At 37.4% G+C, this 17,101-nt stretch overlaps 1 protein-coding gene across 6 annotated transcripts in view; it reads left to right on the top strand.

Annotated features, from left to right (window-relative positions):
• Positions 1-16,479, top strand: part of eps15l1a (epidermal growth factor receptor pathway substrate 15-like 1a) — a 33,090-nt gene extending 16,611 nt beyond the window's left edge. For 2 of the 6 annotated variants that reach the window (XM_065244902.2, XM_065244887.2), the window contains 6 exons: positions 806-942; positions 1,012-1,072; positions 1,763-1,848; positions 2,229-2,319; positions 7,601-7,800; positions 13,896-16,479. In XM_065244902.2, coding sequence (XP_065100974.1) covers positions 806-942; positions 1,012-1,072; positions 1,763-1,848; positions 2,229-2,319; positions 7,601-7,800; positions 13,896-14,042 — 722 coding nt within the window. In that variant the 3' untranslated portion in view covers positions 14,043-16,479. Of the gene's footprint in view, positions 1-805; positions 943-1,011; positions 1,073-1,762; positions 1,849-2,228; positions 2,320-7,600; positions 7,801-7,987; positions 8,704-11,817; positions 11,835-13,895 lie in introns of those variants that run through there. The other 4 variants (XM_065244893.2, XM_065244910.2, XM_065244918.2 and 1 more) reach the window with 4 other exon arrangements.
• Positions 16,480-17,101: the final 622 nt, after the last annotated feature.

The following is a 17,101-nucleotide window of genomic DNA, read 5'->3' as shown; positions in this document are numbered from 1 at the left end:
TTTGTGGCGGCACATTCGCGACGTGCACGTCCGCATATATGCTTACATGCAACTTAAATGAGGCTCGGCGGAGCGCGTCCACCGACGCCATGGGTGTTTGTACAGAAACTGTGATGTGAGACAGAGGTAGTGATAAATGCGAGGTGCAAACATTAATTTGTGGTGGTCAATTTTAATTTCGTGGCGAATTAAATGAATGTATGGGAATGTACAACAACGCTCTCACTTGCATGATGTCACAGCAGTGGCAGCGCAAATATAACGACACGCCTATAATCCCTCTCACTCCGATGTGATACTAAACTCGATGGAAAGCTAACCAAGCCAAAGTGAGGTGAGCTGACCCGACCTGACCCAAACCGTGGGGTACTATGCAATGGAAAAGCACCATATGGGTATTGTCGGCTGTGTGCTTGCCATCATTTATCAAAATATCTTCTTTTGTGTTCATCATTATAAAAAACACTCATACAGGCTTAGAACAACATAAGGGTAAATAAATAATGACAACATTTTCATTTTTGGATGAACTATCCCTTTAATATCAAACTTTACATGGACTTTAACCCTTTGAATGCACGCTAATTTTAATTGGTGGTGAACATTGTGTTTAGTGAACTTGCACAGTTCCCCCTTAGTAATAAATGAGACTTTCAGTTCCACACCTGCTTTGTTTGACACATGTGCTAAAGATAGACGATGATATCATGTAAATGATGATATTTAAATGTCCCTGGGCTCTCTAGAGCAGCTGATTCTAGTTTTTTTCCCTAGTTCAGTTACATAAAGCTATAAATTCTTTCAGATCCATTCGGAGGAGATCCTTTTAAAGAGTCCGACCCATTCAGGACGTCCTCGGAAGATTTCTTCAAGAAGCCCTCCAAGCCAGACCCTTTCACCAACTCCGATCCTTTTAGCAAAAGTGCCACTCTTCCCTCCAAGGTAAAAAGGAGGCCAAATTTGTGTATAACATTTTAAAGTGTAATTCTCAACCATCTCATTTCACCGTAGGCTCATCACTTCCCGGGAAATGACCCGTTTAGCTCCACCAGTCCCAAACCAAAAGGCCAAGGTAATCTTTCTGCTTTATATTTTTGAAGATGTTGAGCATATGAGCAGGCAAAATAACTTTTTGACTGATCTGGCGTCAGCTAAAATAGACAAAGCTACTAAGCTATGCAAACACCCACGTTCAAGCAGGGCGATATTTTCACACCTCCTGCCCGTTGGCGACACTCTTGGTTTTTTCTGAAGACCAATGAGTGTTGTGAGAGAAAACGTGTGAATAAGCTGACAAAATAGTTCCCATGCTGCAGCGGACACTCTGCCTTTGGCAACACGGGGGACGTGAGATTCCTCTGCTGTTTCGGTAATGCAGAGTCGACTGCAGCTCTGTTTGAAACCGAGGCAGTGCCAGGAAACGCTCGACAAGTTTTTTCTAAACCCGTGGGTTGTAGAAGAGTAAAAAAACAGATAGAAAGCAAAACAACTCCGATTAGTTTGAATGGTGTGGTTTGAATTCTTGAAATGAATGGCTCTGTTAAAAGCATGTTTAAATGTAAACTTGATATTTTGGTTCCTTCTCTAGATGCACACAGGGTCCTAAGTCTAAACAAATTCAATTTCATGCTAGTTTTATGTATAATAAAAATGTTAAATCATCTCAAAACTGTGAAGATACATTGTTTATGTTCCTTATAGGTGATTCAAGTAAACATTCATACAGAAATACTGAAAGTTTTATTGTTTGGTGTGTCATTAGCCGATTTCTTTGGTACTTTGGATCCATTCGGAAGCAGTTCCTTCGGCAGTAACAGCGGATTCGCAGACTTCAGCCAAATGTCAAAGGTAGCAAACACATTTTTGAGTTCATTTTCAACAGCACGACAGTTGTAAGAAACTGTTTACACCTGGTATTAAGATGCATTTTGGTCGATCGAATCACAAGCGGATGATGCTACATGCAGGTGTCAACAGGGTGTAAAACCTTTTGAGCTCATCCACTTTCGACCACATTAAGAGCATTTAGTTCGAACAGCTACAAAAGACTGCCTACTCTCTACCACCTATTGATCTAATGTGATGTACCCAGCACAATGTTTTTCCCCAAATCGCATCTTAATACCTGGTATAAACAGGGCCTAAGATGTGGTTTTGATTGTGCCATCATAATTTGTGGCTTTTGCACTTATAATGGCACACCAATTTTCCTGTGTGGTTCAACGTAGGGCTTTGTCGATGACCCCTTCAGCCGAACGCAAGACATGCCGGCCCTACCGCCCAAAAAAACCATACCGCCACGGCCCAAACCACCCAGCGGTAAGTATTTCACTTTTATCTTAAGGCCTACAAACAAACCAATTACTTTTTTGACCTTTTTATGCATATGTAACCATACAAGTTGTTTAACTTTTGTCTGGTTAAAGGATTAGTCAATTTTCTTAAAAAAAAAAAATCCAGATAATTTACTCACTACCATGTCATCCAAAATGTTGATATCTTTCTTTGTTCAGTCGAGAAGAAATTATGTTTTTTGAGAAAAACATTCCAGGATTTTTCTCATTTTAATGGACTTTAATGGACCCCAACACTTATAAGTTTAAAATTGCAGTTTCAAAGGAACTCTAAATGATCTCAAACGAGGCATAAGGGTCTTATCTAGCGAAACAATTGTCATTTTTGACAAGAAAAAAAAATGCACTTTTAAACCACAACTTCTCGTCTATCTCCGGTCCTGTGACGCGCCAGCGCGACCTCACGCAATACGTCATCACGTCAAGAGGTCACGGATGACGTATCCAAAACTACAACCCAGTGTTTACAAGTGTGGATAAAGAGGACCGTTTCGACGTTGTTGTATCTGGAATGATACTAATTAATGTCTTTGTGTCAGTTTATTGTTTAAAATGGTCCTCAAATGTGCGTTTCATATATGTAACACGTGACCTATCCACGTCATTACGCAATTACGTAAGGTCGCGCTGGCCATTACAGGACCGGAGACAGACAAGAAGTTGTGGTTTTAAAGTGCATATTTTTTACTTTTCTTGTAAAAATGCCAATCGTTTCGCTAGATAAGACCCTTATGCCTCTTTGAGATCGTTAAGAGTCCTTTGAAACTGCAATTTTAAACTGCATTAAAACTGTTAAGTGTTGGGGTCCATTAAAGTCCATTAAAATGAGAAAAATCCTAGAATGTTTTTCTCAAAAAACATAATTTCTTCTCGACCGAACAAAGAAAGACATCAGTTTTGGATGACATGGTGGTGTGTAAATTATCTGGATTTTTTTTTTAAGAAAATGAACTAATCCTTTAAAAAAGTTAACAATTGCACAGTTGTTGTCCCGCACAGAGTCTGTGAGTTCTATTAATAGCCTCAATTTTTATATATTTTTTATATTAGCTTGGCCGCCCTTATTTATGTTAAAACAATGATTAAAAATATCAACAAGTAAAATAAAAAAGCTTTAAGTAGACTATATCAAAAAAAGGAGCCCTCCAAATTATTTTACACATTGTGGTCGCCCTTGCTCACAAAAACTTGGAGATCTCTAATCAAGACAAAACGAGGTTAAACCGCCAACATGAAAGTGCATAATTTGGATATCTTTGTTCTTCGCATTTATGGATATCTTTACATCGGCTGTTGTGAAAGCATAACAGCTTTTTGCAAAAAATATGTTGACCTCAGCTCACACGTTTCCCCACACGTAGAAAACACACGGCTCGTGCTACAGGTCAAACAAGAGTTTTAATTGTCCACATTGACATTTCATACATCCTGGTTCATCTTGTCAACAGGAAATGTAAGGTTATGGTAAAAACCCCTGATAAGATGTTAGGTTACGCGTTTTACAAAAAAAATCACCACAGATTGATAATACGAGTTCAAATTAGGGTTTACATTCGTATCCCTTTAAAATGATAAAACATTTGTGACTGTGAGAAAATGAAACCTCCTCCGCTTCCTCCGTGCGTTCGTCAGTCGAATCTGTGCAGCTCACTTTTTGGCACTCCTTGAAAACAAGGGAGTGCTTTCCTGGTATAACAAAGGTTTGAAGTTGGGTATGGAGGTTAGCGAGAAAGGTTTGCTTGGTGTTTTTAGGGTAGTATATCTGACATGCTTCGATGATCTGCGGTTAGCTTGCACTTGCCAGTATGATGTGCACAAATACACACCCATCTCCACTTCCTGTGTGTGTGTTTACACGCTTTAGTGGGTAGTGTGGCCTAGATGCCACAACCGAGTGTTTCACATATTTCAGGTTTTACCTTTTTTCCAAAACAGCTTTTTTATCTGTCGAATGCGGCTTTTGAGATAATAAGTTGGTGTTTAGTTTATATAATCGCAGTGATGTGTTTACGTTTAAGTGTGATGGGTTACAAAAGTAAATTTTAAAGGTAAACATGCATATGCAATAGTGTTTGCAAATCGTTTTGTGACTGATCTCCATTTTTAAAAGGAATAGTAAAGTAAATATTTTTTTGTGTTAGCTTAAAGGTTTGTTTTTCAATGGAAAAATTATGCATTCGTTGTTAATGCCACTTTATTGAACAGCACTGCTTTTTCCCCTCGGCAGGGTGGAGTTTTACATTGCGGTTTATAATTCCGTGTACTGACAGAAAGAAACTGATTGCTGGTCTGGTATAAATAACAGCCCTATTGAATATGCGGTTAACACCTTTAGAGGAACCAGCACCCCGTTCATAGTTCTCACGAGTAAGAGAATGCCAGTCTTGCAAATGGTGCGAGAAAAAATGCATAAGCATCTTTCTGAACGTCCTCGACAGCTTCTACTTGCACAAATTTTTATTATAAGTTAGGTTGCGATTGTTTTCCTGTAAGACAAAGTGCACTGGTTGGGTGTGTGTGGGAAAGAGATGTCTATGCAATTTTGCATTCGATTTTGGAGATAGTTATCGCATCACATGAACTTCAACCACCAGTGGGTTCTTTGGTTGAGCTTGTGGAGAAATTTTACCAGATGACATCCACAACGAAACAGTGTTTTTTAAAGCGGCAGCCTGTAACTTTATTTGGTTTAAAGTGTACAAAAAAAATATGCATTCTTTTATGACAGGGTTCAGGGTGTGATTAATGAAACATTTGTATGATTGTATGAAAAAATGATCATACCTTGATAAATGTGGTGGATAAAAACTTGCGAATAATTTGAATATTACACCCATAATGTTTTATTTTTTATTTATATAAGGCAAACACAGAAAGTGACTCTATTTACATGGTAAATAGCACCCATAATTTGATCGTAGCCACCACTCACGTCCATTTTGATAAATGTCAAGTGTATTTACACACTATTACAAATGTATAAATATATGAGACTAATTGCGTGTGTACTGTATAACTATTTTATATGATAAATAAAAAACAAAACATTTATATTGGGGTAACATATTAATTAAAGTATTGGATTTTGGGCGAATTTGTTTTATTTTTGGTGACATGACGACCCTGCACAATGCTATTTTAAGCTGACGCCAGTAGTAAGATGTTTGTAAGTAGGTGGTTTTAAAAAAGTTTAAAAGTTTTCGTTTTAAATAGTGCTTGGCAAAGATTAATCGCGATTAATTGCATACAAAATAAAAGTGAATTTTTGCTTGATATATGTGTGTGTACTGTGTGTAATTATTATGTATATTTAACCACACACACACACACACACACACACATATATTCATTTCAGATTTTTTTTATTTATATATAATTTTTTTAAATATATAGAATATATAAAAATATAAATAAATAGATAAATATACACATGTAAATTTTTCTTAAATACATACATAAATGTGTGTGTATTTATATATACATAATGATTACACACAGCACACACTCATATATTATGGCAAAAATAAATTTTTATTTTGTATGCGATTAATCTCGATTAATCTTAGTCCAGCACTAGTTTCCATGTCCAATCATTCACGAATTTGTTTAAAAATGATTAGCCAGTGTTTACATCTTATAACTATTTCAGATATACGTGATGTTTTTTACGGTGTTGTCTGGCATTTGTATTAGATCAGATAGGTTTCAATAATTTTATGAATGTGTCAATAATGTGATATTTAAAGTAGCGAAGTAGATTACTTGGCTTAATTTGAAGAGTTTGGTTCCAAAGTGCAATAGATCCATTTTGACTCATTTCGGTAAAAATTTGTTTTCTACATAAAGCAAGTGACAAGATGAAAACCACTTTTTTCTGTTACAAACTTTCAAATAGCATCTTTAGGTTATAATAACATACAAAATTTAAATTATTATTAAAAAAATCTGCAAAATGAAAGTTCTTTTTTTTCAAAATGCTATAAATCTATTGAATCAACATTATAAATGTGCATTCATCTTTGCCATGTTATATTTATTTAGTTGACTAGTGGTTTACACTGATTTAAAAAATAAACATTAATGGTATTAATCAAAAAACTTGAACTTTTTTTGACAGCGATCAGTTGTAAAATGTTTTGGTCCGACATTTTTCCATCGCCCGAGTGCCCCTAGCGTAATTTATTTGATTTTGATGGCTTACGTTTCTTCCCGCCACAGAAAAGCACCACAGGTTTATCAATGCCATCAAAATTACTATTTAGTTTTTGTATGTTTGTCGATAACAAGTACAAAGTAGATGAGAAAAACTAGGATTCTGTGTGATTGTTTACAATGTGTGGAATGGTGCACTGTGATTGGTTAAGCAGATTTATTGCATTCTTCAGAGAAAGAGGACTGGCGTTTGTCGCGTTTTGAAAAAAAAATAAAGATGACAGAATAAGACGGCGAATCATCGGATTTTGCATAAAATTAAGAATTTACTTTTTAATACTGACCAAATACAATACTGATTTTGGCGTTAACTTTTTTTTTTTAAATGCCGTTTATCGCGTTTTGGAACCAAACTCTTCATTTTTACTCAAGTTACAAGTAAAATTAAAGAATTTAAAAAATAGTCCTAAAAGTACAAATAGCCAAAAAAAAAAAACTGGGAACGACCATATGCGCGTTTCAATGAGGCCTACTGATTCACAATAGAAAGTTCATAATAACGATTTATAATTTGTGCTTCCAGGTACGATATTGCGGCAAATGTCAGATGGGACATCAACCTATGTAAAAATAATGCGTAAAGTAACCTGCAATTGTATGTTTCAAACTGAGATGGCGATAGAGAGGCAAAAAAGTGCAAAATTATAAAATCCCAGGATAAAATGTATACCTTGAATGCACTCTATGTCACTTCTGTGTTCGTCAAAGGCATACATTATATTAAATATAAAGTTACATAAAGCTAGATATTTAGTATTTCGAACGGTAAATGTGGGTATATGCTAAAATGCTTTCCCACGTTTTGTTACAAGGTTCAGGGGTGAAGTGGCTGTGTGGTTAAACATCTGAGTTTATAAACGAAAGGTTGCAGATTCAACGATTTAATGAACCATCGCCATCGTTCCCCTCGAGCAACCAACTTCATTATGTTGCATTATAGGGACTGCCCCTAAAAAAGTTTTATTGCTGCTTACTTTAGTGTGGTGCATTTGTTTAATGTAATTTTGTATATTATTGCATTCAAATTTCTCCAGGTAAGAGCACTCCAGTAAACGTCCCCGGACCCACAGATTCACCCAAGACGGCGGATCCCTTCCAGCCCTTCGGCAGCGACCCCGGCGATCCGTTTCAGAGTAAAAAGGGAGATCCGTTTAGTGGCAAAGACCCATTTGGTCCACCTGCTTCAAGTAAAGCCTCTAAAGACTCTACATTGGGTTTTGCAGACTTCAGCTCTGTAAGTTGAGCATAGTGATACTCTTCTCTTGTCCGAACCACATGTTCCTTTCCAAAAATACGAGAAACAAACAAAAAATGCTTTCTAGCGATCATCAGCGAGTTGTCCTAGATCAGACCTCTCCATTGGCTTCGTTGAGTCTGTCGCCTTGTGCCGGCTACTCATTAATTTTCTCCATGTCTTGCAGTCCATCTGTGATTAACTCTCAACCAACGCACAGAAAATTTCGGATAATAAGCCCCTAATCTACCAGGCAGACATCACTGCTCTCTCTCAGCCGCTTTGACGGTTGTTTGTGGCGCACGTGGCTATGATGTCATCTGTCGTATTGCTCAGCACCTTGCATGGGCTTGTGGGACGAGGAGCAGTCGCACTTGGTGTTTCCAAGAGCTTTGGGCTAAGCTAATGCTGCTTCTTGCTGTTTTCTGTGTTTTGTGAGATTTTTTTTCTTTTTTAGCTTTTATGCAGTAGTGTAAAGAACATGAGGTTTGAATATAAATTCAAAACAAGATGTTACGTAGTATTAAAGCATTATATGTCACTATTTGATTGTAAACAGGTAGTCAACAAAACTAAATCAGTGTTAATAGAAGAATATATGTGCCAATGTCAGTATTTTTGCATTATTAACCCTTTATCTGGCCCATTTAAACGTTTAAAAAACATCACTCCCTCTGGTCTTCTCCCTCTATTTGTCTTTCGTTCCTTTCCTTCTTCTTTCCTTCACTCCCTCCAGTCCACTTCCTATCTTTCTTTCCTTCCCTATATCCCTCTTTCTTTCTTTCCATAGCTCCCTCTGGTCTTCTGCCTCTATTTGTCTTTCTTTCCTTTACTCCTCCAATACCAGAGGGCGCAAAGGAAAGAAAGAAAAATGGAAAGAAAGAAAGAGGGATGGAGGGAAGCAAGGAAAGAGAGAAAGAAAGGAAGTGGACTGGGGGAGTGAGGGAAAGGAGGAAAGAAAAGAAAGACAAATAGAGGAAGAGGACCAGAGAGAGCATAGAAAAAAAGAAAAATGGAAAGAAAAAAAGGGGGATGGAGGGAAGGAAGGAAAGAGAGAAAGAAAGGAAGTGGACTGGGGGAGTGAGGGAAACTTCCTCTGTTTGTCTTTCGTTCCTTCCCTCCTTTCCCTCACTCCCTCCAGTCCACTTCATATCTTTCTTTCCTTCCCTACATCCCTCTTTTTTTCTTTCCATCGCTCCCTCTAGTTCTCTCCCTCTATTTGTCTTTCTTTCCTTTCCTCCTTCTTTCCCTCAATCCAGTCCACTTCTCTCTTTTCTTCCATCCATCCCTTTTTCTTTCGTTCTTTCATCGTTCCCTCTGGTCCTCACCCTCTATTTGTCTTTCTTTCCTTTCCTCCTTTCCCTCACTCCAGTCCACTTCCTTTCTTTCTCTCTTTCCTTGCTTCCCTACATCCCTCTTTCTTTCTTTCCATTTTTCTTTCTTTCCATTGCGCCCTCTGGTCTTCTTCCTCTGTTTGTCTTTCGTTCCTTCCCTCCTTTCCCTCACTCTCTCCAGTCTACTTCCTATCTTTCTTTCCTACCCTCCATCCCTCTTTCTTTACATCGCTCCCTCTGGACTTCTCCCTCTATTTGTCTTTCGTTCCTTTCATCCTTTCCCTCACTCCCTCGAGTCCACTTCATATCTTTCTTCCCTTCCCTACATCCCTATTTTTTTTCTTTCCACCGCTCCCTCTGGTTCTCTCCCTCTATTTGTCTTACTTTCTTTTCCTCCTTCTTTCCCTCAACCCAGTCCACTTCTCTCTTTTCTTCCATCCATCCATCTTTCGATCTTTCTTTCATCGTTCCCTCTGGTCTTCTGCCTCCATTTGTCTTTTTTTCCTTCCCTACATCTCTCTTTCTTTCCATCGCTCCCTCTGGTCCTTTCCCTCTATTTCTCTTTCTTTCCTCCTCCTTTCGCTCACTCACTCTATCCTTCTTTCTTTCTTTCCTTCCCTTCAATCCTCTTTTTTTTAACATCACTCGCTTGGTCTTCTACCTCAGTTTGTCTTTCTTTCCTTTCCTCCTTTTCCTCACTCCCTCTAATCCACTTCCTCTTTTTCTTTCCTTCCCTCCATCCCCCTTCTTTTCCTTTACATCGCTCCTGCTGGTCCTCTCCCTCTGTTTTTCTTTCTTTCCTTTACTCCTTCTTTCCCTCACTCCAGCCCACTTTCTCTCTTTTCTTCCATCCATCCATCCCTCTTTCTTTCTTTCCCTCACTCCCTCCAGTCCACTTGCCATCTTTCTTTCCTTGCCTCTATACCTCTTTCTTTACATCGCTCCCTCTGGTCCTTTTACTCTATTTCTCTTTCTTTCCTCCTCCTTTCGCTCAGTCCCCCCATCCCTCTTTCTTTATTCCTTCTTTCTTTACATCACTCCCTTGGTCTTATCCCTCTATTTGTCTTTCTTTCCTTTCCTCCTTTTTTTCCGCACTCCTTCCAATCCACTTCCTCTCTTTCTTTCCTTACCCCATCCCTCTTTCTTTACATCACTTCCTCTGTTCCTCTCTCTCTAATTGTCTTTCTTTCCTTTCCTCCTTCTTTCCCTCATTTCCCCAGTCCACTTTATTTCTTTCCTCCATCCCTTTTTCTTTCTTTCCATCACTTCCATTCCTCCCTCTTTCCCTCACTCCCTCCAGTCAGCTTCCTCTCTTTCTTTCTTTCTTTCCTCCATCCCTTTTCTTTCTTTCCCTCACTCCCTACATTGTTCACATCCTCTCTTTCTTTCTTTGCTTCTCAGGTCCTCCCTCTCTTTCTCCTTTCCTACCATCCTTCCTTTTTCCAGCCTTTCTTTTCCACTTGTTTCATTTCTGTGTTTCTTTCTTTCCCCAGCCACCTCCCATTTTCCCTCTGATCCTCTGTCATTCTTTCTCTCTATTGCTTTTTAACTTTTCCTTTATTTTTCTTTCTTTCTTCTTGATCTTTTTTATACTTTTTCTTTTCTTCCCCAGGCCCCTTCCTCTTTTTATCTTTCTCTATAATTCATTTCAGTGAAAACCCTCTATCTACCTCCCCTTCACACATGTGGTTCTCACTGATTCCTTATCAGTTTTCACTTAAGAAATGTTTTGTTTTGGGGTTTTAGTTTGCTCACACGTTCACAAGCGATAACGGAAAAAGCATAATCATCATTTATTTCGACATAATCTAAGTTGAAGCATCTTCTGCTAAGTGTACCATTTAAGCCTCGTGTTTACACATTCTGAAAGAAGATGTGAAACTCGCATTTCCCTTTAACAGCTGTATTAGAATTTTAGAAGTATTCACTACATGACAGGCGTACTTCAAAAGACGTCAAAAGACTTTAAACGGATTAGGGCCGATTGATCGACATGGGAAACATCAGTATCACTACTCAGCGTACAGGCTGTGATTGATCTCAGCATGAGTTCAGTCGAAGCGCCAGTGCTGCCATACTGCAAAGCCGCTTGGTCATTGAGTCACTGTGTTTGATGTAGCATCATCTTCCTTCAGCCTGCCCTCTGTGCTTATTATCGCTGTGCTCGACTCGGGTGCAATGGACCTGCTAAACCACCTCTTGATTATAATTACTATTTTAATAAAAAAAAGTTAACATGCTTTCTCACTAAAACTATAATATTTCGTGGTATACCATATGATAGTATTAATTTAGCTTTAAATAAAACATTTTTTGATCCGCCAGGATGGTTTAGCAATGCATCCATTTGCTTGCAGTCAGCTTTAGTGTGCATGTTATATTTGCATATGTTAGGAGCCTATATATCATTGTACACAATTAGCAATCAATGAAAAGCTTTGTAATGTCTTTCCTCTGTCATTGTCTTTCTTGCACGAAATCAATGCATGTTCATTTTCCTGTCCATGACATAATTCGCTATTAGCGACCAATTAAAAAGGTCCATCATGATTCATCGGTGGTAGTGGTCTGTTGGTGTCCAATCAGCATCTGTGTTTGTGTGTGTGGGTGTGGTTACAGTTGGGTGGATGGTTTGGTGTAAATCTCTTTTGTGTGTTTTTTGTAATCCATTCCTCTCTTGCAGGAACTGAGCGTAATAAGGTAAGATCCGTATGAAAATGTGGGAATCTAAACTTTTTAATTTTTTTGCAATCAATAAACAAGGCCACAGAATAGCGTTGCAAATAATTTAAAATATCAACCGTGCATGCTATTGTAATTATCACAATCTACGTCAGTTACCATTTTTACGTAAACACAATTTCCCAATAGCGCTCTGTTTTTGTTAATTTAGCTAAATTCTCATTCTGTCCACACAATAGCATAATGAATTGAAAAATTTAGCTATGCATTGGCAGTAAGGTTAACTTGTTAACGCTACACTTAATAGGGTTAATAATATGTAATCCGAAACATTGTGCATGTAAATGTGGTCTGCGATGTGATGAAAATAATTAAATTATCCAATCATTGTGATGGACCTAGCAGAATTTCACTTATATTGATAATTTATATATACACTGTGGCTAAAAAGTAGTATATTAAATTAAAATATTAGGGTTTTTGAAAGATTAATCGCAATTAATCGCATACACAATAAAAGTTATTTATTTATTTATTTATTTATTGAGATTTTGATATATTTTCTATTATATATAGATTAAAAAATACATACATACATAACATTTTTCTTAAATGTATACATGTATGTGTGTATTTATATATACAAAATAATTACACACAATAAACACACAATATATTATGCAAATTCAAACTTTTATTTTGTATGCAATTAATCGCGATTAATCTTTTGGCAGCCCATATATTTGTATTTTATATAGTAATTTTTAAAGTTAAAAATTAATCACGATTAATTGCATACAAAATAAAAGTTTGTTTTAAATATGTGTGTGTATGTGTGTTTGTGTGTGTGTGCACTGTGTGTAATTATTTTGTATATATAAATACACACACATGCATGTATGTATCTATGAAACTTTTACGTGTGCGTGTGTGAATATATTTATTTATTTATTTTTTATTATATATACCGGTAGATTAAAAATATATATACATAACATTTTTCTTAAATGTATACATTTATGTGTGTATTTATATACAAAATATTTACACACAAATATATTATGCAAATACAAATTTTTATTTTTTATGCAATTAATCACGATTAATCTTTTGACAGCCCTAATAAATAATTGAGGAGCTCAAATGCAAAAGCCGCTAAATGCCACATCCGTCAAAAATTTGATAATGATATTAACTAAATGCTCTTGGCGTGTATTAAACGTTCATCAAATAATTTATTTTCAAATCTGCTTAATCCCGGCCTCTGTCTTTTCAGAATTACCTGTTTGTTGGCAGAATTCATTAAGATAATCAAAATGCAAATTTACAAAACATGTTATGCTACGTACACACCAAAGCGGGGCATCGCGTTACTCGCTCTAGATTACTCCCGGGATTTCATTTTACTTCGTGTCATGCTAATTTTTCGCTCAAGTTGAATATTTTCAACTTGGGCGAAGCAGCGTTTGAGGCGAAGCAGCGTTTGAGGCGAATAGCGCGTTTTCATGGCACCCATCTCGCGTCATTCGCATCGCCCCACGCGATCTGATCACGTCTTTGTGACTTTGTATGTAATCTACTCGCGCAAATCGTTGAACTCGCGTTTGGTGCCCTAATGCTCCAAACACACCAAACGCGGGGCATCGCGTTACTCACTCTAGATTACTCGCGGGATTTAACTTCGTGTCATGCGAAATATTTTCAACTTGTGCGAAGACGCGTTTGAGGCGAATATTGCGTGTTTTTGCGGCAAACGCGCCCCCCATATTGCGTCATTCGCATTGCCCCACTCGAAGACACGTCTGATCGCGTCTTTGCATTGACTTTGAATGTAATCTACTCGTGCAAATCGTTTAAACTCGCGTTTGGTATGTATGCCCCATTAGATGCTCTAAGAGGGTTTTGCATGTGAGCCTTGTTGTATAATTTATAAAACTCTGCACAGCACACACAAACGCACATGTAGTTTGTTCACTCGTGTTGTCAATCAGATCACAAATACAGTTCCATAAGATTCACACCAATTTAAAAGGGCACCTATAAGTGTTAATGTGCCGTATTCCTGTTTTTCCGGCTCAGTTTGGGAATGAAGCCCAGCAGATGGAGTGGGCAAAGCGAGAAAGCGAAAGGGCGGAACGAGAGCGGCTAAAGAGACTTCGACAGCAGGAACAGGAAGATCTGGAGCTGGCCATTGCTCTTAGCAAAGCTGAGATGTCCAATGCATGATTGTTCACCACCTCCTCACCTTGGATCCACCCTCTCTGTACACTACAGCATCGTGTGTGTGTGTGTGTGTGTGTGTGTGTGTGTGTGTGTGTGTGTGTGTGTGTGTGTGTGTGTGTGTGTGTGTGAATAGTTGAACGTAAAATAAGTTGGCAGGTCCTTGACAATTAAAACCTCTATCCTGATGTGTTCGTGTGGGGGGGCGGTCTTTAGTTTGTGAATCGGCTTATTCACTTAACATGCATTGCATGTTTCTCAGATGGAGTTTATTTAAAGCTTATTGAAGTGTGTGTGGATGCGTGTGAATGTAATCGTGAGCCATGGATGTTTAAGGCCATTGTTGGTCTATAGATCTCATTATCGCCACTGTTTCTCAAAATCGCTCTATTTGGCGGGACTAGTAAACCACAAGCAAGTTAGTGAAGTTTAAATGGGGTTCGATCCTAGAAAGGGTCGACCCACAACTTGAATTACTGTGACTACACTCCCTACCATCATCGAGCAAGGCACTTAATTCCAGGTTTCTCCTGGGGAACTGAACTCAATTGTAGTATGCATACAGTACGTCGATTTGGATAAAGACCGTCTGCCTAAATAATAAGTTACTGGCTTTAGCTATAGTCAGTATGGTACACACTGGAATTACAGCAGCGTCTAGCAGACTAAATGTCTGAAAGGTACTCTTGAGGTGACGTAAAGCTGAATAACCCGCATTGTGAATCTCTGTTATATGTAAGTGTCATTTGAAAGCACTGTTTGAGCAAACTGAACGTGTCTGGGTTTCTTTTAACGTACGTTCTTTTAACGTACCCTGAATCAATTTGAGCAAAACATTTAGCAGACTGCACTGATATACTTTTATTTCCCGAAGTGTTATAAAAGATCTAGCTAGGTTGTGCCGATGCCTATGTGAGGGATCAAATAATTTTATCTATTTGCTATTTAGATTTATTGCTATTTGCAATTTGGTATGGTGATACGCAATTGCTAACAAATTAATCGATTAGTCGATGCACAATCCTGTGGTGGTTCAAACTTGTAACGTTGAATATCTAAAGCGAAATCGCGAGTGGACCCAGACAGGATACGTAGGGGTTACCTCACAATTCCGATTTATGTAATTGATTGATGTGATCAAATACTTTTAGTGATAGCTGTAAGCACAATCATATTAGTGAGATATTCAATAAAACACATAGGAGGTCAAACTTTGTGAACGATTACGCACATTTGGCGCGATTAAAAATGTACGTTATGGTAATTAGGTAATTTGCAGTAAGCTAATCCCTAAATTTTAATCAGTGAATTGGATGCTGCTTTATGGATATGTTTTGTTGATGGTATTTGGAATATTCAAAACGTTACGATTTAGTTTACTTAATACTTTATATAAATGTTTTAAACATACAAATAACTGGTACTATAACATGTGTCCAATCTCAAAATGTTTGAATAGCATTGCGAGTAACTCCTGAGTGTGTGATGTGGTCAATGATTATGGGTAAAATTATTAATGCTCGGCGTCCAATGTTTTGGACACAAATGTGAGTGTATTGTTAAATGAACAACTGTGATGTTTCCCTGTCATCTTTTTGTCATGTTTTTAAACCTCTTGTCATCTTTGTTTTTGTGTTGAAATCAGCTTGTGTTTTGGCGCGCATAGCTCTTCAGCGTTTGTCATGTTAGTGTTACATTCAACAGTGTTATTTTAATAAACATGTAACGTGTATGTCCTTGGGACCTAGTTTACATTGAAACTATATTAAGTGGTGTTTTTTTGCAAGAAACCCAACCTGGATCGAGCCTACTTGATTTTAGTAGTACACTAATTTCAAACTAAGTGTGTATCAGTTCAGTAACGTATGTTACAACAAAACTGTAACTTTACAGATGAAGCCTATTCTCTGTTTACAATGACATAACAGGCCTACTTTGTATTTTGCCGTTACGAAAAGTTTGTGTTTTTATCCATTTCGTTAGAATTTCTTATGCTGTGTTTGTACTTTATACCTCCATTGTGCAATAGTTTGTATATTACCTGTAAATTCATTTCAAGTTTTCATATCATTTTATTTTCCATGTCATTTATTTTTTTAACAATTAAAGTATTTTTTGTTTATGTGTCATAATTTAGGGCTTACATGTCCTGCTAAACTGAAGCTGAACGCATTCCTTGTCAGCCTGCCTTTAACCCTCACATGTGTAGATAAGACAGATATTAACCTGATAGAGAAATGCATAAAAAACTATACGGAAGCCATGTATATTGTGTTATTTTTGTCCTATGTAACATAAGTAACTGCACATGTGTAATCCGACACATTTTAAGGATTTCAGAGTGCATTGATAAAGATTAGTCATGCTTGGATTTCTTCGGAAACGCTCACGCTCGGTACGTTATTGTCCCTTGATTTCGCGGAATAAAGAGAAGATAACATTTCAGATGTGTGAATGTCGGTTTTTTTATTGAATCTATGTGTTCATCTAATTTCTGACTAAGAAAACATGCAGATAAATTCTGAGTTTAGACAGAAGTCATTATTTTAAAATGTTTCAATGTCTTTGCATTATTTAACTTGAATATTATGGGTTTTATATCATATATAACAATTTATTTTGCTGTTCAAAAACGTTTCTGGTCGTCTAATAGTGGCAAATGTTCACCATTAATAGATGTATTCGCTGCAAAAACCGTAAAACAGAAGATGACGTCATAGTACCGCGAGAGCGAATCGAGCAATCATACGGAGAAGTTTTATTTCACATCGCTCTCGCGAACTGGGTAAGTTATGTTCTAAAATGACCTAGGATCAGTGGTGTATAGTAATAGAAAAAATGGCTTATATGCTCTACAAGGAAATGAAAGTAGGTCAATTTAAAAGTATTATTGGCTCCAGTTTCCAAGATACAGCGTCAGGTAAAAATGGCATCAAAATAATAATTTTTTTGTGCGATATGCCCCCTAACTTTTCTGCAAAAAGATGCAACACCAATTTTATTGATATCAATGACACATTGTTCCATTCAGTTTTTTATTTCATGTAACATTTTCGTGACAAACT

This window comes from Paramisgurnus dabryanus, chromosome 24 (assembly GCF_030506205.2).
Source record: "Paramisgurnus dabryanus chromosome 24, PD_genome_1.1, whole genome shotgun sequence".
Classification (NCBI taxonomy): Eukaryota; Metazoa; Chordata; class Actinopteri; order Cypriniformes; family Cobitidae; genus Paramisgurnus; species Paramisgurnus dabryanus.
This window is presented reverse-complemented; position numbering and strand designations above follow the sequence as displayed.